Below are 27524 nucleotides of genomic sequence, written 5' to 3' on the forward strand. Positions count from 1 at the left end.
GTCAATGAGAAAAAGTGACATCTTTATGAAACTGAGTCTTCAAGTCCAATGATGTGGTATATCCTGTTTATTTAAGTCTCTTTAGAGGCCTTTCAACATGATACATATATATATATATTTTCCAGAAAAGGTCTGATTGCTGTTGCAAGGACTTCTAGTACTATGATGAACAATAGTGGTGAGAATGGGCATCCCTGCCACGTTCCTGACCTTAGGGGAAAAGCTCTCAGTTTTTCCCCATTGAGAATGATATTCATCGTGGGCTTTTCATAGATGGCTTTTATGATATTAAGCTATGTTCCCTCTATCCCTATAGTAGTACTCAGCAATCAGACAACAAAAAGAAAGAAAAGGCATCCAAATTGGCAAAGAAGTGATGTGATGAGCACTGGGTGTTATATGCAACTAATGAATTAGTGAATATTACATCAAAAACTAATGATGTACTGTATGTTGGCTAATTGAATTTAAATAAAAATAAATAAGTCCGCGTTTTAAAAGAGTAAAAGCTGCTTGCGTTGATTGTGATACAAAGGCCATTGTTTTATAGCCACTAGAGGGCAGTATATCATATTAGTTTTTAAAAAATCTCAAACCAAACAGTTCAGTACTAATTGACCTAGTTTTACAACTGATTATGGTAGACAGGAAATTGCATTAAAAGCATTCTCTGACTGTTAATTTCCCATTATTTAAGGACCTACTGGGTGGCACAGACTGATGACTAAGATCTGCGCTAAGACAGAGCAGAGCACAGGAAGTCACCCTCCACAGTTCCAGCCTGAGGTCCTGCCTCCCTAGATGCACAACCTGAGCCACAGTCCTGCTGTGCTCCCTGAAGTTGCACACGCTCTCCTCGCTACCCGGTGAGCCCCAACTCACACCGCAAGCCCCGACATCCTGATTTCCCCAGCAGAGCTGAGTCAAGGACTGCTTTCTCCACTGTGCTCCTTTGGGGTCATGGCTAGTCCCATTACAGTGAGCGCCTATGTCTCTTTTCCCCAGGAAGCCGAGCTCAGTTTTCCTTCTCTAGCTGTGGCTGTGCCTGTCACACGGGCAGTGCTTCAAGTACAGGTTTCATGCGTGAGCACATAGCAGGGGCCGCAGAAAAGCAGCCATCCAACCCCCAGAGCAAACCCCGCACAGACCACCGTGACTGGCTGGTGCTGAGGGACAGTCACACTGGGCCACATAAGAAAAGGAGAGGGGATTTCAGAGGATGACCTTCGGAGGAGGTCTCCAAATATTTCCCATGTGAAAACTTGGGGGATGGTAGGAACTTGGGGGCTGAGACTAGATCATTCTTGTTCTTCCTTTCTTACTAACTCACCAAAGAGGTAAAGGAGTTTTGTTTGCAATCTGGTTGGCAGGTAACCGCCCTGACGCCATCAGCATGAAGGACACAGGGTGCCTAGAACATTCCACGTGTGGTCTACAAAAGCTAACGGACTTAGACTCAAGTTTCAACCCACCCTACGTACTCATACAGCTAACAAACAATTCTCCACCCAGACGGCCTATGTGTTTGTTCGTAAAAGTTTCTGATCCTGTAGATATACCCAAAATCATCTAGAGATTTCTGCTCTGTCATGGGAGCCGGCTATCCACGACAGGGGTTAAGTGAGCTCTCAAGTCAAACAGACTTTGGTTTCACTGCCGGAGATGTCCTTTTCCTATCTCTGTGACCTTGGGCACATGACTCAGCTCTTCGGTGCAGAGCGTGCCCTTAACAACTCGGCTCCTAGCTCACTGGGCTGCCGGGATGAGAGGAGATCCTGTTGTTCACACACAGTTGCACCACCTCTGACACAAGCTTTCAAACAACTGTTAGCTGTTATTACAGGGGAAGGATCTTTATTGCAAGACAGTCATTTTTCCTGCCATGTAGGCTTTTCGTTTTCTTTCAAGCGATCAGTACATACGAATTTTTCCCCTACCATGAAAGGGGTTACGTTTTCATTTTGATCAGACATATGCCAGAAGTAAATGAGGGCTCGTGACCACATGAACCCGGTGGAGGGGAAGAGAAGCCCCCCTGTGTGGGAAGCTACAGCCCAGGAGCCTCCAGGAGCCCCAAGAATGCCTTCCAGGGTCTCCAGACCACAGCGCTCACCTCTGCTGTCCTGGAGACGCAGCAGGTGGTTCTGTCGTCATCAAGCCCCTGTCCCTCTTCTGCTACTGCGGCAACGGCAGCACTCTTCCGCAGTATCCCTCACCTTCACTTGGAATTTGGCTTTCAAACAGATGACCTCAATGGTTAATTCTATATAATCCATATTAAAATGGCATATGTAGACATAAGTGCTTAATACATTTTTAAGAAACTACAAAGTATATGTTTTAATGTTTTATATAATTATAGTGGTATTTGTTCTGAGCCAAAAATTGGGACATAAGGTACAACACAAGATTTTAAATATTTTGAGAGTTAAAATTTTAACTTTTCTCTTTTTTTGTGGGGAGAGAGTGGGAGGGGAGGGAGAAAGAAAGAATCATAAGCAGGCTCCATGCCCAGTGTGAAGCCTGACCTGGGGCTCGATCCCATGACCCTGAGATCATAACCTGAGCCAAAATCAAGAGTTGGACGCTCAACGGACTGAGCCCCCCAGGAGCCCTGTCACTGTTTCTTCTGAAGTAATTTTAGACCTATGGAGGACTCGTCATAATAGTGCAGAGTTCCTATATTCTGTTCCAGCTTTCACTACTGTTAACATCTCACAGAACCATAGCAGAGGCATCAAAACTTGGAAACAAACATTGTTTTAAGACTATCAACTACACTACAGACTTTCTTAGGATTTCAGCAGTTTTTTCCACTACTGTCCTTCTCTGTCATATTATATTTTATGTCCTCTCGTCTCTTCTCATCTGTGACAGTTCCTCTCTTATTCCTTTCATGACCTTGATGCTTGAAGGTGCCAGTGGGGCGTTGTGTGGAACGTCCCTCGGTTTGAGTTTGTGTGATGCTTTTCTCCTGACTGAATTGCAGTTATACCCTTTTCACTGCATTGGATCAGAGGTCATGGCATGATTTCGAAATGTGTCCTTACTGGTAAGTATGTGGTAAGTACGTGGGTCTTTTGGCATCCGTTTGTGGGTCTTGTTTGCAACCATTGTGTGGCTTTCCAACGGTGATTTTTCTATGTCCTCATTTCTTCCATATGTCCTGGAACCCTTCTGTAAAGAAGTCATTACTTCTTCCCCATCTACTCATGTGATCATTTATTTGTATCAGTATGGGTTTAGACTTGTTTTATTCTTTGGGCCATAATCTAGTATCACCATTATTTATTTTCCTGCTAACTGGGATCACCGTCAGATTGCTCCTGTGGACAGGTGGGACATTTTGAAATGTCCTGCTTTTAATTGTGTATTTCATTTAGTACATCCTTACTCCAGGCCCATGTTGTATTTTCTCTGCACAGGCCCGGAATAATCACTTCCCCCAGAACCTGGGTTCCTTTCATTAGGGAAGAAGGTCTGAGTGCCAGGTCCTGTCGGGGGGCAGAGCGAGGAGGCCCATGTGAGCGTCCAGGTCTGTCTGTATGGATCCACCCCCATGTGCACATTCCTGCTCACGCCTGTGACTCAGGTCCAGCACCACAGGCTCAGTCCTAGCAGTGCTCCTTTCTGGAAAGGGCAAACCAGCATGAGACACAGACCGCTCACTGCTCGGGCTGCATGAAAGAGTGTTCAGCCTGACAGAGCTGGTCCTCACGGTGCAGTGGTGGCGGACCCACAGGCTCTGTGCCTTGTCCATTCATATACACTATATGCCACGGAAAGGAAATTTGACTCCATGCAAATTTGAGAAAACTTATCTTCTCAATTGGAAAGAGGTCATTTTTTCCTAAAATTAAAAACTCAGTGTACATGGTATTTTTTCCCCTTGTATTTTAAGATGTCATATATATATAGAATCACATCGTCACTTAGTCTTCACTTCTATAGGTATTCTCTTCCACTTTAATTCACAACAATTTCTACATACCTTTGTCATCGTCAGTGACCCCTCCTGGCTCTGTTAAGACCCCAGCGCCTCTCTCTGGAGGTGTTATGGCCAGTGTTGCACAGGGATTCTGGTTGCCCCGTTTCACGGAAGGATGACATCACAATGTTCAAGCACTAGTAAAATAAAGACTTGTCCTGCTTTACAAGTTCACCAGAGGAGCCTGTTTGCTCCAACTGGACCAGAGTCCTACTGTTTTAAATGACCTTTTGTTTGTAGAAACATTCTTGGGGACACAGATCAGAGGGTACAGCTGGGGATTATTCTTGGGGACACAGATCAGAGGGTACAGCTGGGGATTATTCTTGGGGACACAGATCAGAGGGCACGGTTGGGGATTATTCTTGGGGACACAGATCAGAGGGTACAGTGGGGATTATTCTTGGGGACACAGATCAGAGGGCACAGTTGGGGATTATTCTTGGGGACACAGATCAGAGGGCACAGTTGGGGATTATTCTTTTTTTTTTTTAAAGATTTTATTTATTTATTTGACAGAGAGAGAGACAGCCAGCGAGAGAGGGAACACAAGCAGGGGGAGTGGGAGAGGAAGAAGCAGGCTCATGGCGAAGGAGCCTGATGTGGGGCTCGATCCCAGAACGCCGGGATCACGCCCTGAGCCGAAGGCAGACGCTTAACTGCTGTGCCACCCAGGCGCCCCAGTTGGGGATTATTCTTGGGGACACAGATCAGAGGGTACAGTGGGGATTATTCTTGGGGACACAGATCAGAGGGCACAGTTGGGGATTACTCTTGGGGACACAGATCAGAGGGCACAGTTGGGGATTATTCTTGGGGACACAGATCAGAGGGTACAGCTGGGGATTATTCTTGGGGACACAGATCAGAGGGTACAGCTGGGGATTATTCTTGGGGACACAGATCAGAGGGTACAGTTGGGGATTATTCTTGGGGACACAGATCAGAGGGCACAGTTGGGGATTATTCTTGGGGACACAGATCAGAGGGCACGGTTGGGGATTATTCTTGGGGACACAGATCAGAGGGTACAGTGGGGATTATTCTTGGGGACACAGATCAGAGGGTACAGTTGGGGATTATTCTTGGGGACACAGATCAGAGGGTACAGTTGGGGATTATTCTTGGGGACACAGATCAGAGGGTACGGTTGGGGATTATTCTTGGGGACACAGATCAGAGGGCACGGTTGGGGATTACTCTTGGGGACACAGATCAGAGGGTACAGTTGGGGATTATTCTTGGGGACACAGATCAGAGGGCACAGTTGGGGATTACTCTTGGGGACACAGATCAGAGGGCACAGGTGGGGATTACTCTTGGGGACACAGATCAGAGGGTACGGTTGGGGATTACTCTTGGGGACACAGATCAGAAGGCACAGTTGGGGATTATTCTTGGGGACACAGATCAGAGGGCACAGTTGGGGATTATTCTTGGGGACACAGATCAGAGGGCACAGTTGGGGATTATTCTTTTTTTTTTTTTAAGATTTTATTTATTTATTTGACAGAGAGAGAGACAGCCAGCGAGAGAGGGAACACAAGCAGGGGGAGTGGGAGAGGAAGAAGCAGGCTCATGGCGAAGGAGCCTGATGTGGGGCTCGATCCCAGAACGCCGGGATCACGCCCTGAGCCGAAGGCAGACGCTTAACTGCTGTGCCACCCAGGCGCCCCAGTTGGGGATTATTCTTGGGGACACAGATCAGAGGGTACAGTGGGGATTATTCTTGGGGACACAGATCAGAGGGCACAGTTGGGGATTACTCTTGGGGACACAGATCAGAGGGCACAGTTGGGGATTATTCTTGGGGACACAGATCAGAGGGTACAGCTGGGGATTATTCTTGGGGACACAGATCAGAGGGTACAGCTGGGGATTATTCTTGGGGACACAGATCAGAGGGTACAGTTGGGGATTATTCTTGGGGACACAGATCAGAGGGCACAGTTGGGGATTATTCTTGGGGACACAGATCAGAGGGCACGGTTGGGGATTATTCTTGGGGACACAGATCAGAGGGTACAGTGGGGATTATTCTTGGGGACACAGATCAGAGGGTACAGTTGGGGATTATTCTTGGGGACACAGATCAGAGGGTACAGTTGGGGATTATTCTTGGGGACACAGATCAGAGGGTACGGTTGGGGATTATTCTTGGGGACACAGATCAGAGGGCACGGTTGGGGATTACTCTTGGGGACACAGATCAGAGGGTACAGTTGGGGATTATTCTTGGGGACACAGATCAGAGGGCACAGTTGGGGATTACTCTTGGGGACACAGATCAGAGGGCACAGGTGGGGATTACTCTTGGGGACACAGATCAGAGGGTACGGTTGGGGATTACTCTTGGGGACACAGATCAGAGGGCACAGTTGGGGATTATTCTTGGGGACACAGATCAGAGGGCACAGTTGGGGATTATTCTTTTTTTTTTTTAAAGATTTTATTTATTTATTTGACAGAGAGAGAGACAGCCAGCGAGAGAGGGAACACAAGCAGGGGGAGTGGGAGAGGAAGAAGCAGGCTCATGGCAGAGGAGCCTGATGTGGGGCTCGATCCCAGAACGCCGGGATCACGCCCTGAGCCGAAGGCAGACGCTTAACTGCTGTGCCACCCAGGCGCCCCAGTTGGGGATTATTCTTGGGGACACAGATCAGAGGGTACAGTGGGGATTATTCTTGGGGACACAGATCAGAGGGCACAGTTGGGGATTACTCTTGGGGACACAGATCAGAGGGTACAGTGGGGATTATTCTTGGGGACACAGATCAGAGGGTACAGTTGGGGATTATTCTTGGGGACACAGATCAGAGGGTACAGTTGGGGATTATTCTTGGGGACACAGATCAGAGGGTACAGTTGGGGATTATTCTTGGGGACACAGATCAGAGGGTACAGTTGGGGATTATTCTTGGGGACACAGATCAGAGGGTACAGTTGGGGATTATTCTTGGGGACACAGATCAGAGGGTACGGTTGGGGATTATTCTTGGGGACACAGATCAGAGGGTACGGTTGGGGATTATTCTTGGGGACACAGATCAGAGGGTACGGTTGGGGATTATTCTTGGGGACACAGATCAGAGGGTACGGTTGGGGATTATTCTTGGGGACACAGATCAGAGGGTACGGTTGGGGATTATTCTTGGGGACACAGATCAGAGGGTACGGTTGGGGATTATTCTTGGGGACACAGATCAGAGGGTACGGTTGGGGATTATTCTTGGGGACACAGATCAGAGGGTACGGTTGGGGATTATTCTTGGGGACACAGATCAGAGGGTACGGTTGGGGATTATTCTTGGGGACACAGATCAGAGGGTACGGTTGGGGATTATTCTTGGGGACACAGATCAGAGGGTACGGTTGGGGATTATTCTTGGGGACACAGATCAGAGGGCACAGTTGGGGATTATTCTTGGGGACACAGATCAGAGGGTACAGTTGGGGATTATTCTTGGGGACACAGATCAGAGGGTACAGTTGGGGATTATTCTTGGGGACACAGATCAGAGGGTACAGTTAGGGATTATTCTTGAGAACACAGATCAGAGGGTACAGCTGGGGATTATTCTTGGGGACACAGATCAGAGGGTACAGTCAGGGACAAAGATCAGAGGGGATTACTCTTGGGGACACAGATCAGAGGGTACAGTTGGGGATTATTCTTGGGGGCACATATCAGAGGGTACAGTCGGGGACACAGGTCAGAGGGTACTCCTGGGGATTATTAGCTGCGACGTGGGTTTTGTACGCGGGCTGCTGCTGAGTACAGCGACAATAGCACCTAAGTATAAATCCTTGCTGTTTTAAAAAAAGAGAGTTGAGTTTTAATCTGAGGTGCTTGGAAGCCTTCACAGAAATCATGGTGTAGCCCTTTGGCCTGCTTACCCCACTGGAATGTCATTTTGTAAATAATATCCCAATTCACAAGACTGTATCTTGACGGCATAAAAATGCCCCAAATACTTACTAGTAGTGGCATGCAGCTTTCTGTTTTTTAAAATCTGAACTTTAACTTATCCTAAATCCTATGCTTCTCCCCCCAAAATAGGAAAGTACAAAATGTTTCCTGTTGCAGTCATTTTTTCATTTCCTTTTCTCTTCTCCCTAATTTTGTCCAGTAGTTCCCATTTTTCCCCATATAGCGTCGCAGAAAGAACACGGGGGCTGCAGACAGACAGACCTGGGTTTGCACTGTGATCCTGCCACTGACCAGCTACGTGACCCAGCGGGGGGCGGGGTGGCACGTCTCTGAGCCTTTGTGCTCATCTGTCCACGGAGATGAAAACGTGGTGCTCTGGCTGCCTGTCTGGATGAAATAACAGCACGTGCACAGTATGTGGCAGGATGCCGTGACTCACCTCCCACACAGGCTTGGCAGACCAGAACTAAGCGGTACCATTAAAAGGCCACAATAATTTGCTCTCTTAAAACTTGTAATTTCTGATTTCAATTCATTACCTTCTAATGAATTCTCCCCCTCCTCCTGCTGCTGCTGCTTCTCCTCCTCCTCCTTCTTCTCCTTCTTCTTTTTGTATTCCAAAAGTGCCAACTGTTTGATTTGGAAGACACAGTGTGATCCCAGGGCCACAGGAAGGCCTCCCTCCACCACACAGAAAGCTAACCTTGGCTCTAATGCTGCCACCAAGGGCTATTTTGGGGGTTGTGGTAACTTCAGGACTCTATATTTATATTATACCAAAATAGACAATTAAAAAAATCCAAATGCCATTTTTCATAAAATGTTCTCACAAGTTACAGTAAGAGGTTTCATCACTAGAAATTTCCATTTCACCTATATTTCAAGTACTCCACCTACAGCTGCAAAGCAGCGCTGGGAACTTGGGAAGAATGCGTATTCGCTCTACTCACAGGGAGCAATGTGTGTGGAGCGGGGTCTGCTCGGAGCTCTGCTGGACTCCGCTGCTCTCCAGTCCCGGGTTGGGACACGGATTCAGTAGTTCCGTTGCCCACTTGCTTTCCTGGGTATGATTCAAGCAAATGTGTGCGTCCAGTACTAGACAGACAGAAACAAAGTCCTCTTAGTCCCTGAGGCTGTTAGTCCTGTCCTCTCTCTCCTCCTAGAAATGCGAAGAGGAAGCAGACATACACCTGCCCAAACCCCGCAGCTACACACCTGGCCAGCATGTCAAAAAGTGACATCTTCGGTGAATCCTGCCTTAGTTCTCCCAGGACCACTGACCTCAATTCTCATGTTACTTTCATCAATACCTTTCTACTCGAAAAGGAAAATTCTCATTTCGGAAATGTCCATTTTATAATTTCATTAAAAATTCAGATTTGAGAGCATAGTTTTAAATTCTAATTTATTTGCATCTGTATTTCAAGTTCTTTGTTTGAAATTTCTTTCTAGATAACTCTGTATACCAAGAAAGCTCTATGGGTTTGCCGAGCTGAAAGGAGGCTCTGGGGCAGTGGTGAAATCTGGTCAGAAGGAACCAGTCATCAAAGGGCGAGAGCCTGTGTGGTTGGGGCACTTACCAGGACGGTGTTTTGGACCCTGCTTCCTCCCTGTCTCCTGGCTCTGTCTCATCTAAACCTGGGAGGCTCTTCTTTTCATTCTCTAGAACAATATCCATTTGGCTAACTCTGAAGCTTTTTTCAAATTCAGAATGTCATTCACCTCCCACGTGTGTCTCCTCCATCAGACTGTATTAGTCAGGAAACACAGCCGCTATAAGACTTGTGGGACTAAGGGATTTGTTACAAGAATGACATTTTGCCAACTATGGGAGGAGCTGAAGGAGGAGGGTCTAGGAGGGGAGAAGGGGAGGTGCAGAATACTGGGGCAGGGGTCAAATCTAGCCTGCATTAGTGAGGAGGAGGGAGCTTGGGTGACACTGTCTCTGTGGGTCTCAGCCTAGTGCCTGGCAGTGGGCCGAGGGCTGCTGCTGTCAGCGGGGCCGTGGTTGGGGAGATGCTGTAGAGCGGAGAAGCCAGGCACCCTGTGTCAGCCTGTCCCCTCCGTGAGCGACCACAGTGACCTGCTAAGAGTAACAGCTTCCTGTCACTTCCACTTTCCCCTTTGGCCACTTCTAACCCGGAAACGTGGAACTCAGCGAATCTGACCACACAAGGGCTATTTCATACTCACGGCGTACTCTGAGAGCGCAGCAAGCCCTTGGCACAGGAACAGCACTAAATACTGAACGAATGAAGTGAGGCATGACACGGATGGAGCAAAGCCAAACCCGCTTCCATCAGAGCTCCCCGAATCTCTCCCACTACAGCTGACCACCACAACAGTGAAACAGTCATGTAGTACGGCGACTTCAGTAACAGACCGGGGACCGAGGGGAGCCCAAAGAGACAATGTCCAACGCAGAACAGTTGCCCGTGCGTGTGTCCAGTCCCACCGGCCAGAGAGGGGCCCAGACTGGTTGCTTTGCTGGCGGTCTTCATGCTGCAGGCTGCGTTTGGGTTCCTCAGCCCCATGACTTGTTTCTCATTGTTGCTTCTAGACTGTTTCTTTTTTTTTTTTTTTTTTTTTTAAAGATTTTATTTATTTATTTGACAGAGATAGAGACAGCCAGCGAGAGAGGGAACACAAGCAGGGGGAGTGGGAGAGGAAGAAGCAGGCTCATAGCGGAAGAGCCTGATGTGGGACTCGATCCCGCAACGCCGGGATCACGCCCTGAGCCCAAGGCAGACGCTTAACCGCTGTGCCACCCAGGCGCCCCTAGACTGTTTCTTAACCCTGGCTGCTCATTACAATCTATCCGGGGAGATTTAAAAAAAATCTAAATGCTCAAATTGCACCTTGGTGTAACCCAGACTTCAGTACTTTTTAAAGTTCCTCTTGTGGTTTCAATATGCAGCCAAGGTTATGCTCCAGACCCTTGTGGTTCTAAATGGGATCCACAGACCAGCAGCACTGGTACGGTTTGGTCCCACCCAGACCTCTCAGACTAGGAAATGCATTTTACCACCATCTGTAGGTGATGGGAAGATGTGTTCCATTAGTGTTGGAGGGGCCCTGTTCCAGACCGCTGACCCTCTGTTCCCCCTAACAAGCCCCACCTGCTCTGAAATACTCTAGGAGAACACCCAGCTTTCCTGCCCTCTGGCTTATCTGTTCTCCTGCTGCTGCCTGGCTGGCTCCCCTTCACTTCATTCCTCAGAGACCTTCTCTGGCCACCCCATCTGTCTCACGTGGCACCCCAGTACTCTGCCCCTTCCTGTGCTCTGCTTTATAACCCTCTGGTGATACATTCTTATGCTTGAAATCTGTATTCCCGACACAAATGTAAGCTCCATGATAGAAGAAAATAATTACTTTTGTTTTTTTACTGTCTTCCTAATACATGGAACAGCCCCTAGCATGTAGTAGGGGCCTGATAAATCGCACACTTGACTATTTTCTCTTCCTTCATTATTTTGATTTGCCACTGCATCCCCCACTTTAATTCCTAAGGGCACAGACACCAACGGTGACCTCTAGCTGCCAGGAGCTCTTCATCTAGAAGAGGGTTACATACACAGAAGTGATTATGGTTCAGAATAAGAAGGACATAACTGACACAAAGGTGGCAGAGGGTTATTAGGAAACACCAGACAACATTCAACCTGAGCAGAATTTAAAAGAACAAGTAAACGTGATTCAGGCGGATGTCAGTGGAGGGACAGGAAGGCATTCCGAGCTGGGGGACAGTGTGCACTTGGGCAGAGAGGCATGGGACAGAAGCTGGGGGCCTGCCAGGGGTCTGGGCATTAGTGCAAGCACGGTCCCTCCAGAGGCCAAAGGGAAAGGGCTGAAAACTTTTAAGATGGGAGCCCAATGCAGGCATGAACTCACGACCCTGAGATCAAGGTCTAGGCTGAGACCAAGGGATGGACGCTCAACCGAGGGAGCCCCCCACGCACTTCTAAGATGGGATTGATATGACAGATTTTTACTCTGCCAGTCCACCACACTTAAGGAATGCCCTCTGTCAGCTTTCCTGGAGGGAGAGGTAAGTAGTCCAGATGAGAGCCTGAAGCAGAATGGGTGAGGGAAAATAAAAAGATATATGAGATTATCATAATTTTATGAAAAAACTTCTAAAATCATAAAAGGAGTTTCATGATTATACAAGGAGTTTCTTTTGGTTTTCTTAATCAAGCCCCTTGGCAACACCTCCGAAGTACAGAGACCCTTCGACGGCTTAGTCAGATGGCTTTACTATTTATATGTGGTATTACTGATCAATCATGAACTTTTTATACCACTGTACCAAAATTTAATAGAATTTATTAGGAATTTCAGAAAAAACAAAGCTTCACAACTAAAGCTAATACATAATTTGAATAACAAAATATCCTCTTTTATTTTTAAATATAATGAATGTTTTCAGTAGCATGCTCATGAAAAACAATGAAGCATTTCCACTCACTAAAAATGTACTTATCAATAAAATACATAATAACCTTGTAGCATAAATGTAAACTAGTCAATTTATCTCCACTACTCATGTTATGATTTACCTTTATCTTATGGTTATAGTATCTTAAATCATTAACAAATGCAGAAATCTATGCTCTATTTACAGGAGATTGTCAACGATAACGACTCTGGGTAATACTCGCTGTTGTACTCCGTCAGTATTTTCTCTGCGATCTGGATCCGACTCTAGGAGACGGGCTGCCCCTTGGCTGGCTGTTCTGTAACACAACGTCACAATATTATTGCACTCTAGTATTCACAGGCTTTAACACGGGCACCTCTTCACAGATGGCGGACTGTGTAACATGACACTCATCACTCCAATCCCCAAGTGGTACATGACCCTCAGTCCCAACGTGAGTTCCACTTCACGTAAGGCGTCACGCACGTTCTAAGAATTCATAACCCTCACTCCTTCTATTGGTGAAAATGTGCTTAGGAGGTGCTTTTGTCACATGGGCTGTGAAAATGGTCACAGTGAGTAGTTTTATGTTCTAAGAGAGGCACGAGCCGCTCATGGAACACCCTAGGAGTAGTTTACCGACATATATTGGGTTAAAGAAGTTAAGTTGCTTGGGAGGGCAACTGTTAAAAATTCATTAAATTCATAAAATTTATTTTTACGAAGTAAATAAAATATTCCAAAATGAAAATTGTGCTTCTCAGATTCAGAGTATTTCGGCAGAAAGACCACCTCTCCGGATGCCCTGCTGCGGGCCTACTCGGCGATGGTGCCTGCAGGCTGTGTCTGGGGGCACAAAGCCTGGCAGGCAAGAGCGTGTTTTCCTGGTTCTCATCCCAGCCCTGGAACAGCACCTGACACAGGGGAAGAGCTCAGGCAAGAGCTGTTCAGTGAAAAAGAGAGACCATAACTTGTATGAAAACGAAACATCAGACCACTACAGTTGCCAAAAAGAGGAACCGGTAGATTTTGGACAGGATACAACTCGGGCCGAATAAGCCTTCCCAGAGGGGGGATGGCACTGACGTCCAGGGTCAGAGGAGGAGCAGGAGAGAGGCCAGCAGGAGGGCGGGGGGGGGGGGGGAGGGGGGCGGCGGTGGAGGGAAGCAGGGAGTTTCAGGGAGCTGGGGCTGGGGCTCAGGAGTGTGGCTCAGGAGTGTGAGTGACGCGCAGGGAGTGAGCGGATGGCTGGAAGGTCATGGCCGAGGTGACAGGTAACCGCTGGCCAGAGAGCGATGCGATCTGTTCATATTCGTGCTGTACAAAGACTGTTCTGGTAGTGATGGTGTGAACCACGTGCTGGGAGACAGCACATCTGGAGGAGAGACACCACCCATTCTTGACTAAGACATGCTCAGCAGGAGTGAAGAATCGTGGGTGGATGTGGGGTGCACTTAGTATTATTAGGGGGCTTTATTGCCTGGGGCTACAGGAGAATGAGAAGCCTGGCTGAGACTCATGCTTCTGTCTGGGAAATCTGGAGGATGATGGTGTCATCAACTGAAATAAGAATTATAAAAGGTAGAAGAGATTTGGGGGAAACAGGGGAAAGGGCCACTCCTGGCTCTGCCACTGAACATTTCTTAGACTTGAGAAGATTACACAAGAGAATGTGTGTGAAACCATTTGGCGAAGTACTTCATCCTCTGAGGGATGTGGCAGGAACCCCATAATGTGCCTCCTTTCTTCTAATTATATCTCAACAATGTTCAGTTGTCACCAAAGAGTTTTAATTGATTAAATATTAACATATTTAGGACTTGGAAGGACTTTGGAAGAACTCCAGAAATAGTGGTATTTTATGAAGCATAAAATCTTGCCCTAGAACACTAAAAGTTTCAAGTTCCAATAAATCACCTCATTTTATTGCAGTCTGACAAAGGTAGATAATCTATATTCAAAGACCATGTACAAAAAAAATCATTGTCTCAACCCACATTTTCAAGTATTTAGTATGTGCCAGTTGCTGTGAAGTGGACAGGTTAAGTGGAAAAACAGCCTCAACACTATAGTTCCAAAGATTAATCATGTAAAAAGACAGAAATTCCTATGGAGTGTAAGTACAAAACTAGCGATACTGCAGTAATACGTTCAGAGGAAGGTGTGCTTGTCATCAGCTGCACTGGTCATGGAGGGCTTCATGGGGGAAGTGACATTACACTGGCACCAGATGGACTGGATTAGGAATGTAGAGCAAATGCACAGCTAGTATGGGTCAGAACTGGGCACCAACACCAGCAAAGCATGAGCAAACCACAGAGGAGGAACAGAGTCCTGCGGATCAGGGGACAACTGGCGAGGCTGCTTTGTCCAGAACGGAAGAGGAGAGGCAGGTGGGACTACGGATTGCTACAAATCACCCATTAGAGTGAGTCCTACTATTTATAAGGGAAAGTTATGCTTTGCATGTAGATTTCACTTAAGTATTTTGAGGAATGTTCCCTTTTCTTGCAACAACGTGGACAAATGAGATGATCGTGGCAGAGGCAGTAATGATGCTGCACACTGAGCTGCACCACAGGCTCTGTGCTAAGAGCTTCGCAGGAGTGACCGTCTCACAGAACCCTCCCAGGTGCCCTCAGAGGATGAAGACGGCTAGGAGGAATCAGGGCACGGTTACAGGAAGGGGTGGGCTGGGTTCCAGTCCTCTGAAATCTCAGAGCAGCGCTGGCTTTAAGCCCAGCTTGCTGATGCCTGAGGTGGGAGATGCTGAGATGACTCTCCTGCTCAAAATTATTCCAAAATCCCACTAAAATCCTGCTACTAGAAACTCACCAGTGTTCTTCCCAGATATTGTTTTTAAGTGACTTAAACGGTTTTATATCTTTTTGAATGATTTTTAAAAATGATAAATCATCTTTTAAAATTCATGCTAAATACCCTAGCATGAATGAATATATCAGTTCACTTTTCTGCCTAAGAGGAGAAACCCAAATCAACACCACCAAACTCTGCGAGAGAAAAAACACAAAGGGCGACAGAATGGGGGGAAATACACAAAACCAGCAACAAAAACATGCATGTGGGGGTGCAGGGTGGTGGATTTATATATACACTTAACCCAGGTTGTGAATTTTCCAGAGAGATGTATGATTTTTGAGAATTAAACATAAATTCTCAAATCTCAAACCAATGGTATGTGAGTTTTCTGTATTGGGGCACCTGGCAGATTTATTACACAATTAATATTCCTCTGCTGAGAATTTCAGTTCCCAAGTTAACTACATAATGCATCTAGATTTTAAAGCTAGACATATAGGACATATATTATCATTTAAAAACAAAATTCTTATACGTTCATGTGGGTATGAAAACACTGGAGTGGAAATGTAAAATAAAATAAAAACCACTAATAAACACCTTAACTGCAACATCTCCAAACCAATAAATATTTCTGAATAGATATTTCTCCATTATATGGGGAGAACTAGGCTATGCCACAAGTGTCCTGGTAAAAACGAGGTAGCTTTGCCGATCTCTTGTGTCATACACAGAAAGTATAGGAATATGATTACATATTGCCTTTCTAGAACATACATATTAAATAATTTACTTATTTGAAATTGTGATGGACATACAGGAACAAATTTTGAAAGCTTTCCAAAAACCAGGTGATGGGGATTAAGATTGCATTTATCGTAATGAAAACAAAAGACTGAAATGTATCTAAAGCCCATGCACTTTATTCCTGGGGGAGGCACGAAGCACTTAGTTATTCATGCTTTAAACATAACTCCAAAAGCTTGCACATCTGTTTTCTGGACTCAAAATAAATTATAAGCAGTAAATAGAGAACCTGAAGGCGAGATACAGGTAGAATCAAGAAGGTGGTAAAATGAAAACAAACAGGCTCTAAGGACACAAACATTGAAACTTTGCATCCACCATAAATGTTAACCCATATCTAGTGAGAAAACCATCAGAAACCTCCACATCATGGGACAGTCAACAAGACAACTGGCCCGGACTCTTCAAAGGTGTGCATGAAAGATTGGAGAAGGAAGAGACTCTTCTAGATTAAGAGACAAGACAACAATGTACAATGTATATTCCTGGGCTGCATCCTGCATCAGAGAAGACACTTTGTTTTCAAACTGGGGAATTTTGAATATGGAGTATCAGTATTAAATTACTTGGATGTGATGATGGTGCTGTGGTTACGCAGGAGAATGTCTGTTCTTAAGAGAACATGGATGCTCCAGTATTTAGTGGGAAAGTATTGTCATGTCTATAATTGACTTTCAAACAGCTCATTGAAATATACATTTGTGTGTGTATATGTATGAATCTCTATCCTGTCCTTTCCTCTTCTATTTATTCTATCCTTTCATCCATCCATCCACCCTTCCATCTATCAGATAAAGCAAGCATGACAAAATGTCAACAATCAGTGAATCCTACTGAGGAGTAGAAAAGAATAAAAATAGTAGAAAAAAGGCAAACAAGATTAAAATGTTCAAATCCTCATGCAGGATATGCAAATGAAGCAATTCTGACGGGGGAGGGGGATGGGGTACTTTTGAGGTCAGTTGTTTAAACTGGCAGTTGATGATTCTGTGATTTTATACCATTTCCCCGGAAAATAAATGGAAGCTTTCTGACCTAGGTCAGTGATGATAAAGTAAGAAGAGTGACATGTGTGGAGATAAGGGAATAAAGAAAGCTCATGGTTACCAACTGTCTTAATGAATGTGAACGATCTAAGATAAAAATGATGCCAGGCCTCTCGGTGGTCCTTCCTGCACACATCTAACTTTTCGGTTATGAGTCAGATGCTTCTGCGATATAGAGCCACGGTGCACCAACGTGCACACAGAGTGCTTTGCTGAGTGTGTGACCTCCTCTCCTTCCTGAACAGGATCTCCGGTTCACGCTCTGTTAGCTGTCTGGGGTCAGCACACTGTTTTCAGGTTGAGCTGAAGTGTGGAGAAGAGTGATCTCTGTCACTGTAGGTATTATCTCACTCAAGTGAGGTGAAGACCATTTATGTTATAAATAACAGAAAACTGTCATAAATTCAGACACACGACAATTTTCACTGAAAAAATTACTTAAGTTGCTACATCAGCGGAGATGAAAAATTGAGCGAAAAGGCAAACTGGCGTGTGCACAGCAGCCACGTACACATCTAGCCGCAGCCAAAGCGACAGTCACAGCAGGAGGAAGGCCGTCTCCCAGAACCCTTTGCCCAGAGGGAAATGAAAAGCTTCAAGAGGGTAGGGGCAGCCTCTTTCTTACTATTTACCACCGTACCCAGGACATCTCAAAGTCTAAATCATGGGTAAGAAATGTATCACTTTACGTAACAGCAAATAATAAGAAATGAAGTATACTTGTGTAATCTTACTTTTTCCCATCCAGATTTCAGAACTGAGCAAGCATCCAGTTATTTCTCTAACAAAATGTTTCCTTGCTGAACACCTATGTTGAGGATAGTGAGGGTACAGGTGGCCTCTTAGTCTGAGATGCCCTTTCCAGAGACCTGTCTCTGGTCACCTCTGGCCCCTAAGATCTCTTCCTTCCCTGATTTCCTAAGGCTGTGCCGCCCACACACGGTCTCAAGACATATTGCAGTGATTGGTATGCACTCTCCACTGGCTCTTTCTCCCTGTTAGACTGAAAATTCCTTAGTGCAACAAATTGCCATCAATATGTGGATCTTTACCAGAATCAGTTGTCAAGGCAAAAAATAAAAAAATTCCAAATAACAATGTCTAGTTTTGAACTTTGAAGACATGAAAGGGATGGGAGCAAGGGTGGGATCATTACCAAGATAAAATTCTTAACAATTTTCCAATTAGGCTACACATCCAAAATCATCTGGAGAGTAGTGCATGATCCCTTTTGCTGTTCCCACAAATGATGAAATACTCTGGATGTAAAAAAATTTTATATTTTGGTCATTTTTAATGAGAGGATATTTGCTGATTCTAACAAAACATCTCATAATTGGAAGTTAACTGGGGAGGAAAACTCACTAAAAGCCAATCTCAAGAAAAATTAATTTCAATACAGGATGCTTACACATGAAATCATGACATTTCCTAAAATGAGAAAAAAAAAGCTTCTTAAAATACTTACCAGAAGTGGTATTATTTGTAAGTTATCTTTGATGGATGGATTCTTGCAAATGGCTTCTTGTACATCTGAAAGAATTATGCCACAATACAAAATTTAGTTATGTATTCGACTGGGAAGAACGACTTAAAGAATCAGATATTAAATTCTGGTATGTCAAAATACTAAAACTGAGTTAAGAGTCTTTTTTCTATCATGCCCAGGAACAGTGTTTACACTTACATTAGGTAGGAAACAGAAGTAGTTTGGTTAAAAACAATGACATAAAACCTAAGTTGATAAAAAGGAATTCCTCATACTTTGACCATTCTATAACAATCTTTCTTCAAATACTGGGTTTTCTGTTCTTTCCATTTGTCTTTCTTCTTCCGCTTTTTTAAACCGAAAGGCAATTCCATTCTTGGAGGTGCCAGGAAAGAGGAGACGTTTATTTAGCTGGTGAGACACAAAAGCCGAGGGACTTGTCCCCTCTTGCCTTTTCAGGGCTTGGGCTTCTGTCCATGCAACAGCAAGGGTCTGGGCAAAAGAAAAGCAGAATCCTTTATGTGAAGCGTTTAAATGTGTGGAAGTATCTAATAGGGAAAAACCCTCTAAAAAAGCTGACTTGCGTTTTTCAGTATCTGCGTAATGTGACGTCTTAAACTTAGAGCTTTATGGTTCCGTATGGCTCCCGTGGCTGCGGCACCCTGCTTTTTATGAGTATGCCCTTCTTACATTTTAGTGTTGAAACGAACACAGGGTATACAGAGTATATATACGTGGTGCAATGAATCCTAATGAGCCAGCAATGTACGCGCTGTGGCTACTTGTGCTCCGGAAACCCCCGCCTCCCCGCCAACCCCAGGGGCTGCACTCCCTGTCCCTGCCCCGCGAGGCGGACTGAGTGTCTTCCTAGTTCGCACATGCACATCCAGGACCCAGACGAATGGCTTCGACCTGTTTTTCTCCTGTGATTTGCCTTATTTTGCCCCAAGCTGTGGATTATTTAGGTTCATTTACGATGCTGACGTGTAGCTGGCGGTCTGTGTAAGTCCCTGCTGGACTGCGCTCCCGCGCACATCCAGGCGCTTCACAAGCGCTGATGGTCTCGGTGCGCCCTCCATGTCCCGGGGCACCTGCGCGCGCTCTTCTCGGTTTTCGGGGGGGCGGGGGGCTCTGGAGGTGAGGGTGCTGCGCCGAAGGCACGCCCGTGTTGGACGGCGGCGGCCGCAGCTCACACCTGGCCTGCGGGCCTGCAGCTGCCGGCTGGACTGCGCTCCCGCGCGCACCTCCCCCGGAGAAGCTCCCGTGCGCTCTCATCCCCCTTCGGTCTGCGGTCTCTGCTCTTCCTGATTGATAGAGTTCTTTACGTCTTGGGAGTGAGAGTCCTTCCATGTACTCTAAATACTTCCCCACTTTGTGGCTGTCTTTGCATTCTTTTAATGACCTTTTAACGCAGATTCATTTGTTGGAGAGCGTGTGTGCGGGAGGCGGGGCAGGGGGAGAGCCCCCTCTGGCTGACGCGGTCCGTCCCAGGACCCTGACCTCACCATCCGGCGAAACCAAGAGCCGGCGGCTTCAGGGGCGCAGCCACCCAGGCGCCCCAGTGATGTTCTGATATGAAGAGAAGTTGACAGTTTTAATATAATTAATTTTCTCCTCTACAAATTATGTTCTTTGTGCTCTAAGAAATATTTCCTCACCCTGAGGTTAGAAAAAATTTTTATATTATCTCCCAAAAGCTTTATAACTTTTATTTCGTATTTAATCTTTAATTAAACAGTAATTTGGCACTAAGCTTTATAGATGCGATTTGATAGGAGTTCAATTTAGCCTCTACTTGGTATCCAGTTTTTCCACTATGGAGTGACAGACAAGCAGACTCCATGCTGAGCCGGGAGCTGGACTTCGGGCTCAATCCCAGGACCCTGAGGTCACGACCTGAGCCAAAATCAAGAGTTGGACACCTGACCGACTGAGCCACCCAGGAGTTCCTAGAAATGTGCTTCTTAATGGGTTATCTTTTTGTTATTCATTTTTAGCTAAATTGCATTGTGGTCAGAGTCTGTGCATAACTCCAATCCTTTGAAATGTTTCAGGTTTGTTTTATGTACAATATATGGCTCATTTTAATAAATAATGTGTGTACACTTGCAAAGAATGTATTCCTTAATCAAGTTTGTTAATCATGTTTGATTCTTACACATCTATTTATTTTGTCTGTTCTATCAATTACTAGCAATGTAAAAAAGAAATCTCACACCATGGCTAAAACATATTTTATATATTTTGAGGCATATTCCTAAATGCATATAAAATGAAAATGTTTTATATATTTCTCCTGAATTAAAGCTTCAATCATCATGATCTTTTTTATGTCTACTAATGCTTTCTGCTTTATAATCAATTTTGTCTGATAATAGTACATTGAAATCAGTTTTCCTCTGGCTAGAATTTTTTTTTTAAAGATTTTATGTATTTATTTGACAGAGATAGAGACAGCCAGTGAGAGAGGGAACACAAGCAGGGGGAGTGGGAGAGGAAGAAGCAGGCTCATAGCAGAGGAGCCTGATGTGGGTCTCGATCCCATAACGCCGGGATCACGCCCTGAGCCGAAGGCAGACGCTTAACCGCTGTGCCACCCAGGCGCCCCCCTCTGGCTAGAATTTGCTTGGTACGTATTTCCATCTTTTTTATTTTCAGCTATTCTATATCCTTATGTTTTAAATATATTGTTTATAAACAAAATATAGTTGTGTTCTAAAAAATATAGATTTTTAAAAGATCTTTTAGATGTAGTATATAATCCACATATATTCATTGTAAGTACATTGTATATACCATTTTATAGCACAGTATGTCCTCTATGTTTATTTTTCTCTCCATTTTTGTCTTATTTTGAATCAATTTGATTTTTTTCTTTTTTTGGTATGCCCGTTTTCTTCTTTACCAGTTTGGAAGTTGTATACTCTACTCTAGTCCTTTAGTTGTGACCCTTGTAACTACCAGAAGCATACTTCCTTTACCAATATCTAAAATTAATCTGACCTAGAAAGTATAATGCTATGTGAAATAAGTCAGAGGAGGACAAATAGTGTACAATTTCACCCACATGTGTAATTTAAGAGACAAAACAAGCAAAGAAAAAAGAGGCAAACCAAGAACGAGACTGAACTGTGGAAGACAAGCTGATGGTCAGCAGAGGGGAGGTGGGTGAGGTGATGGGGAAACAGGTGATGGGGATGAAGAATGCACTTAGAGCGATGAGCACGGAGTTACGTAGACAATGTGGAATCACTACATTGTACACCTGAAACTAATATAAACTAATATAACACTGTATGTTAGTTATACTTGAATAAAAAAAGCTAAACTGTACCAAATTCCTTAAGAATCCTAGTACACTTTAATACCGTTTTTGTTCTCCCAACTTATACACTACTTTTAATGGGTATTTTAGTGCACATGTTTTTCTCTTTGAAACACACACCACCTTATTACATTTTTTGTTTAATATAATGTTTGTTCAAATTTATCCTCTCAGACTGTCCTTCTGAGATTACTTTTGGTCTGCTGAAATGCATTCTTTAGCATTTCCTTTGGTAAGAATTTGCTATTAACAAAATCTCATAGAGAAAGTGCTACATCCAACACAGACATATACACCCAGAGACAGAGAGAGGTGAAAAAACCTCACGTCTTCCTCCCTCATCTGCTCAACCTTGAAACTCAAGATACGCAAGCTTTTTCCACCCCTCTCCATCTCACTGTGTGTATCTGCAGCGTGTAGCTCTTTAGGAGGCCCAACTTTATGGGGGGAGGTCTTCTGTGAGACTACCCATCTTGAGTACCATCTGGGTTTTCTCTCCTGTTCCTTTTTCTGTGAAGCAGTGAAAAGTAAAGCTCAATTTCACTGTGTGGGTTAAATAAATCTCAAGACAACAGCTAGCTGCAGCGTTCTCCTTAACTTTCTGGATTTTTATCTATATTCAGTTTCTGGTCTTAAGAATGAATCCTTATATTCAGGGTGCCTCGGGGCTCAGTCACTCAAGTGTCTGACTCTTGATTTTGGCTCAAGGCATGATCTCAGGGTTGTGAGATCGACACCCACATCCACACTGAGCGTGCAGCCTGCTTAAGATTCTCTCTTTCCCTCTCCCCCTCCCTCCGCCCCTCCCCACCAAGGATTCCTTATATTCTTACCAGTTTATTGTTCTATTTAAGATTTTTTGAAGTACTTAATCCAGAATTTATGGTTGTTTTGAAGGATGTCAGTAAAGATACCTATCCTGTCCCATTGCTGAAACAGAAGTGTATTCATACATTGCTAAAAGAGAAGCCTGTCAAATTGACATCATCATAAATGACGCAAGTAGGAAACAGCAGGGTATACCCAAATATATATATATATATATTATATATATATATATATATATATAATATATATATATTTCTTCTTCTTCTTAGCGTGTGCGTGTGAGTGTGGGAGAGAACCCTCCAGCGGACCCCCGCTGGGCACGGAGCCTGACCCCGTGCTTACTATCAGGACCCTGAGGTCACAACCTGAGCTGAAATCAAGACTTCACTGACTGAGCCACCCTGGCTCTTCTGCTCAAATATATTTCTAACTGTTCTATTCTTGATTTAAGTAGCTAGTAATCTGGATACATTTTGTATTTTTATTTCTGATTTTTAAATTAAATTAAATTTTAAGTTAAAATTGTCTAAGTACAAAATACAACCATTTTTATGAAAGGTGTTCTTCCATACTCACAGTACAACCTTTCGTTGAGACGACCGAGGGACTGTAGGATCCTCTGTTCTTCAACTGAGAGTGCACAGATGTCGAATGGCTGGGTCTTATTTAAAGCCAGGTTTGGTTTCTGTAGCTGCTTGCTATTCATGACAGTGAGAATTTCATCCTCAGGCACTGAAGCTTTCACTAGGTTTTCAGCCATCAAAAACTGAGAAGTACTATCTGAAACTACAGAAACTTTACGTTAATCATTCTTTGATCCCCTTTTGTCTTTGAGATCTTCCCACATACCTACTTAACTGACATGCGTTTGTATGTATTCATTTCACAAATAGAAACCCAGTAAATCTTCTGTTACTTTGCATTTTATTCAGCAGGATTATCTATATCTAGCATTTTCCCATCCCTGATTAAAAAATAGAAATTCAAAATGATGGCAGGGAGGCATGAAAACCCCCAGCATGTTTATCTGAGCTAAAGGAAACCTGCATCACCTTTAGATTATGTGTGTGTTGTGTTTTAGTTATCCATTGGTAGTTCAAAGAGAAGATGAAGTAGATTGTCTTTATAATAACAATTAAGATAAGTTACGAATAAAAGAGTAAAATAAAAGGAATGTGAAGAAAAGTTAGAAAGTGAGCTGAGGAGCTGAACAGGACTACCCAGAACAGCCCCAGGTAGACACAAGAATTTAACATACGATCAAAGAAGCATCAACGTCTTGAGAGAAGGGAAAGATGACTCAATAAATTAGTTTTGCTGCTTATAAGAGAATCAATCTGCAGTTTTCCTGTACATCATCCATTTAAACAAATTCAAAGGAAATGAAAGAATTTAACTTAAGGAATGAAACCATTAGAGCAATCTAGAGGAGAAAGAAAGAAACACTTCTGAATTGCTGTATTGCGAAGGTTCTTTGCTCTTAAAAGTAATGGAGAAATAACTAAGGAAAGACTAAAAGACGTGTTTATTTAAAGGGCAGTCTTCCCCTAATGGGCTTGAAATTTCTGAAAGGCAAGAAGACTCTTGTGTGTCTTGTGCATTACCATATATCCAGCGTCTAGTTGGAGGCAGGAAATTAGCTCTCGATCATTCATTGGATGAAAAAATAAAAAGGAAGGCTTCTAAATATAAACATGTAGGGGAATAAAATGCAAATAATAAAGTAACAAAAACATTTGCAACTAATATGAAGAACAGAACCCTTGATCTTTAAGAATTTGCATAAATCAGTAAGGAAATACCAAAATTCCAATATCTACTGGGGAAAACAATACAAAGGACCAATTCACCAAAAGTAAAGATACATACAAAAGCAATTAGGCATATTATTAATAAAAGATATACAATTCAAAACTAATACAACAAAATTTATTTGCCTGTCATGTAAGCAAATCATAGAAATAATTCTATCTCAAGTTGGCATACACCCCAGAAAAGTTTTAAATGTTATTTCTCAGGAAAATACTTTGGAATCTGGATAAGGAGCTATAACAATGCTTATTTCCTCTGATCCAGTATTCATTTAATACACAGAGCTTCATTCAACAAATATTTATTAGGTGCTAATGACATGTCAAATACTGTAATTGTGATTCCTGGTATCTCCATCTTATGGAAATGATGGAAAAGTCAGGCAAAAGCTTCATGTAGAAAGATGTTCAATACATTATTACTTAGAATAAACAAACCTGGCAATAGTCTAAATGTGCAGGATAAGGGGGCTCGAATCCCACATGGTGGCTTACCTGTCACATGGTGTGTACATACTTGGGAAAACACACATAACAAAAATTGAAATCACTGGGAACAAAGCTCAGAGAAAAAATTTAAACTGAAACATACCTTCTTCAACATCAGAAGTACCCCTTATAGTGTGTTTTGGCTCACTGGAACTTAGCTGGACACTTTGTCCAAAATTCTACAAAAATATAGTATTACATCAGAATAGATTTCCATATTTAAAAATTTATTAAAAACATGTGCACTCTATCTAGTTTCAGTTATCACTGCTCATGTAACCTGTATATTTTCTTTCTCTTGGAGCAGAAACCAAGAATTACTGGGATAAGGCTTTTCTACAGGGTACCTGAATATTTTAAAGAATGTTTTATGTCAATTTTGGAAAATTTTCAGGTTGCAGTGTTATCTTGGGTATTTGGAAGAGGGAAGCAAGGTGCTGCTTAAAGGATCAGCAACACTTTACCTTAAGGGTTATGACCTAACTGGGTTTCCCTTGTAAGGGCAGAGCCTCTGATGCGGACTAGTGCCAAGGACAAGACTTGCACAGAGCTGTGGGCGGGGCACACTCCTCAGGGCCCTGGGGCTGGCTGGACGTGGCCGGCTGTGCTGCCGCACGCGGATGCTTGGCTGGTGGCCTGGCTGCCCCTGTCCCTGGCTGGTGCTCGATGCTCAGCCGGTCCCAACGGTCGCTGGTGCAGGTGTCTGCCCTTGCGCTCATGGCCTCGCCCCGCCTCCCCTGGAGACGGAGATTGTCTACGCAGAGACACAGACCTGGCACAAAGTGGAACTCTGCTTCTCCCACCTTTCAAGGATCTCTCTCAGATTCTCTCTACGTGGAAGTACAATAAAACACATTTCCCAGGGGCGCCTGGGTGGCTCAGTCCTTAGGTGTCTGCCTTCAGCTCAGGTCATGAATCCAGCGTTCTGGGATCCAGCCCCGCATGGGCTGCCTGCTCAGCGGGAAGCCTGCTTCTCCCTCTCCCACTCCCCCTGCTTGTGTTCCCTCTCTCGCTGCCTCTCTGTCAAATAAATGAATAAAATCTTTAAAAAAAAACCACATTTCCCAATAAAAGGTGACAGAGGCCATCGCTATAGTAACTGCACCCCTGCGGTGGCTCTTTAGTTAAAAAACAAAACAAAACAAAAACCCCCAAATCAAAACAAAACAGGAGGGCTGAAAAAATTAAACTTCAAATCTTGATTTTGATTCGGGAACACTGACCTACTCTAAAGCTAACGAGACTGTGGAAGATGTTTAAGCAGGTGTGTGAGTGGAGGGTGGATGTGAGGCTTATGGGCTCAAAACCAGGGAGACAGCGTGCAAAGGGCACACGCAGGACAGAGTAAGACCAGAAAGATGAAGATGAATTTAGAGAGTGCACTCATCAGGAACACTTCAAATTTCCTTCGTTTGTTGTTGTTATAACAGCTACATACTGCTTTAGCATTTAACATACATTAACACTAATCAACACTTGAGCGCTTACAGAGTTGGAGATGCTGGATGTGAAAATGCAGGTTGAAAGGAAGGCCTTCTTAGGCAGTCCTGTACTGACGATCAGGAAGGTGGGTTTGTAAGTGCATGCTGGGCTATTAAGCATTAAGAATATCATGGTCATGGAGCAGCTTTGTTTACATTGTACAGAACTGAATGACTTTTGTCTTGCTCTTAAGAATACTTTACGGTTGATTTTCCTCCACAGTAAAAATCTTATCTACATAAAACAATTAATAGTTCCTACAATATACAAATAATAGAATCCTCAACTCATAAGTCAGATATAAATTCTTCCTAAGGCACTCTATTCCACTGCTATCAAAAATCAGAAGTGCTGTTTAGAGTAGAAATTCCAAGTGAAATGCTATTTACTCATCCATCTAGATGTTTTAATCATTCATTAATTCATTAAAGATTTTATTTCTTTATCTGACAGAGTGAGAGAGACAGAGCACAAGCAGAGGGAGCAGGAGAGGGAGATTCAGGGCTCAATCTCAGGACCCCAGGATCAGGACACGAGCTGAAGGCAGACGCTCAACCAACTGAGCCACCCACGTGCCCCTGTTGTAATATTTTAAATTCAATCCTTGGGTGAAGTTAGACATCCAGAAAATGTCATATTTAGGTCACATTTACTTAGCTCCCACAGGATTACCTCCATTAATTTTAAAATGACCTTTATTAGGCTTTGACTTTTACTGAAGATCTCTATCTCGGACAGCTATATGAAAGTCCTGATTCGTCCGCTGTGGACTCTGAAGAGGAGTCTATCCATTATGAACTCCAGGCACCCCACAGAAGGACCTCAGGGGAGCTGTCTCTTCCTAAATTGCACCTCAAACAGCATTGTTATCAATGACCCCTGATAACCATATACCTCATCCTATTTTCCTTTTAAGCATGTGAACTAGACTAGTCTTTATGATTAACACACTTCCTCTATCCAGGGCTATTTGCTTTTCTGTTTTTCTTTTTTTACATATACTTAAAAACTTTGTTGCAAATAGCAGGTATAAATAATAAAAGAATAATGGTGATTTGTTAGGGTTGGTTTAAAATCTTCATTAG

The 27524-nt window shown here is 43.9% G+C and overlaps 1 protein-coding gene across 4 annotated transcripts in view; it reads right to left on the bottom strand.

Moving 5' to 3' along the window:
* Positions 1-4423: 4423 nt before the first annotated feature.
* Positions 4424-27524, bottom strand: part of CEP126 (centrosomal protein 126) — a 92677-nt gene continuing 69576 nt past the window's right edge. For 2 of the 4 annotated variants that reach the window (XM_087868506.1, XM_087868509.1), the window contains 6 exons: positions 25061-25136; positions 23234-23443; positions 18484-18548; positions 8870-12658; positions 8459-8549; positions 4424-8306 (listed from right to left, as the gene is read on the bottom strand). In XM_087868506.1, coding sequence (XP_087724632.1) covers positions 12596-12658; positions 18484-18548; positions 23234-23443; positions 25061-25136 — 414 coding nt within the window. In that variant the 3' untranslated portion in view covers positions 4424-8306; positions 8459-8549; positions 8870-12595. The remainder of the gene's footprint in view (positions 8307-8458; positions 8550-8869; positions 12659-18483; positions 18549-23233; positions 23444-25060; positions 25137-27524) is intronic. The other 2 variants (XM_087868507.1, XM_087868508.1) reach the window with 2 other exon arrangements.

The sequence above is a fragment of the Ursus americanus genome, chromosome 16 (assembly GCF_024610735.1).
Source record: "Ursus americanus isolate L20-20 chromosome 16, mUrsAme1.1.p, whole genome shotgun sequence".
NCBI lineage: Eukaryota > Metazoa > Chordata > Mammalia > Carnivora > Ursidae > Ursus > Ursus americanus.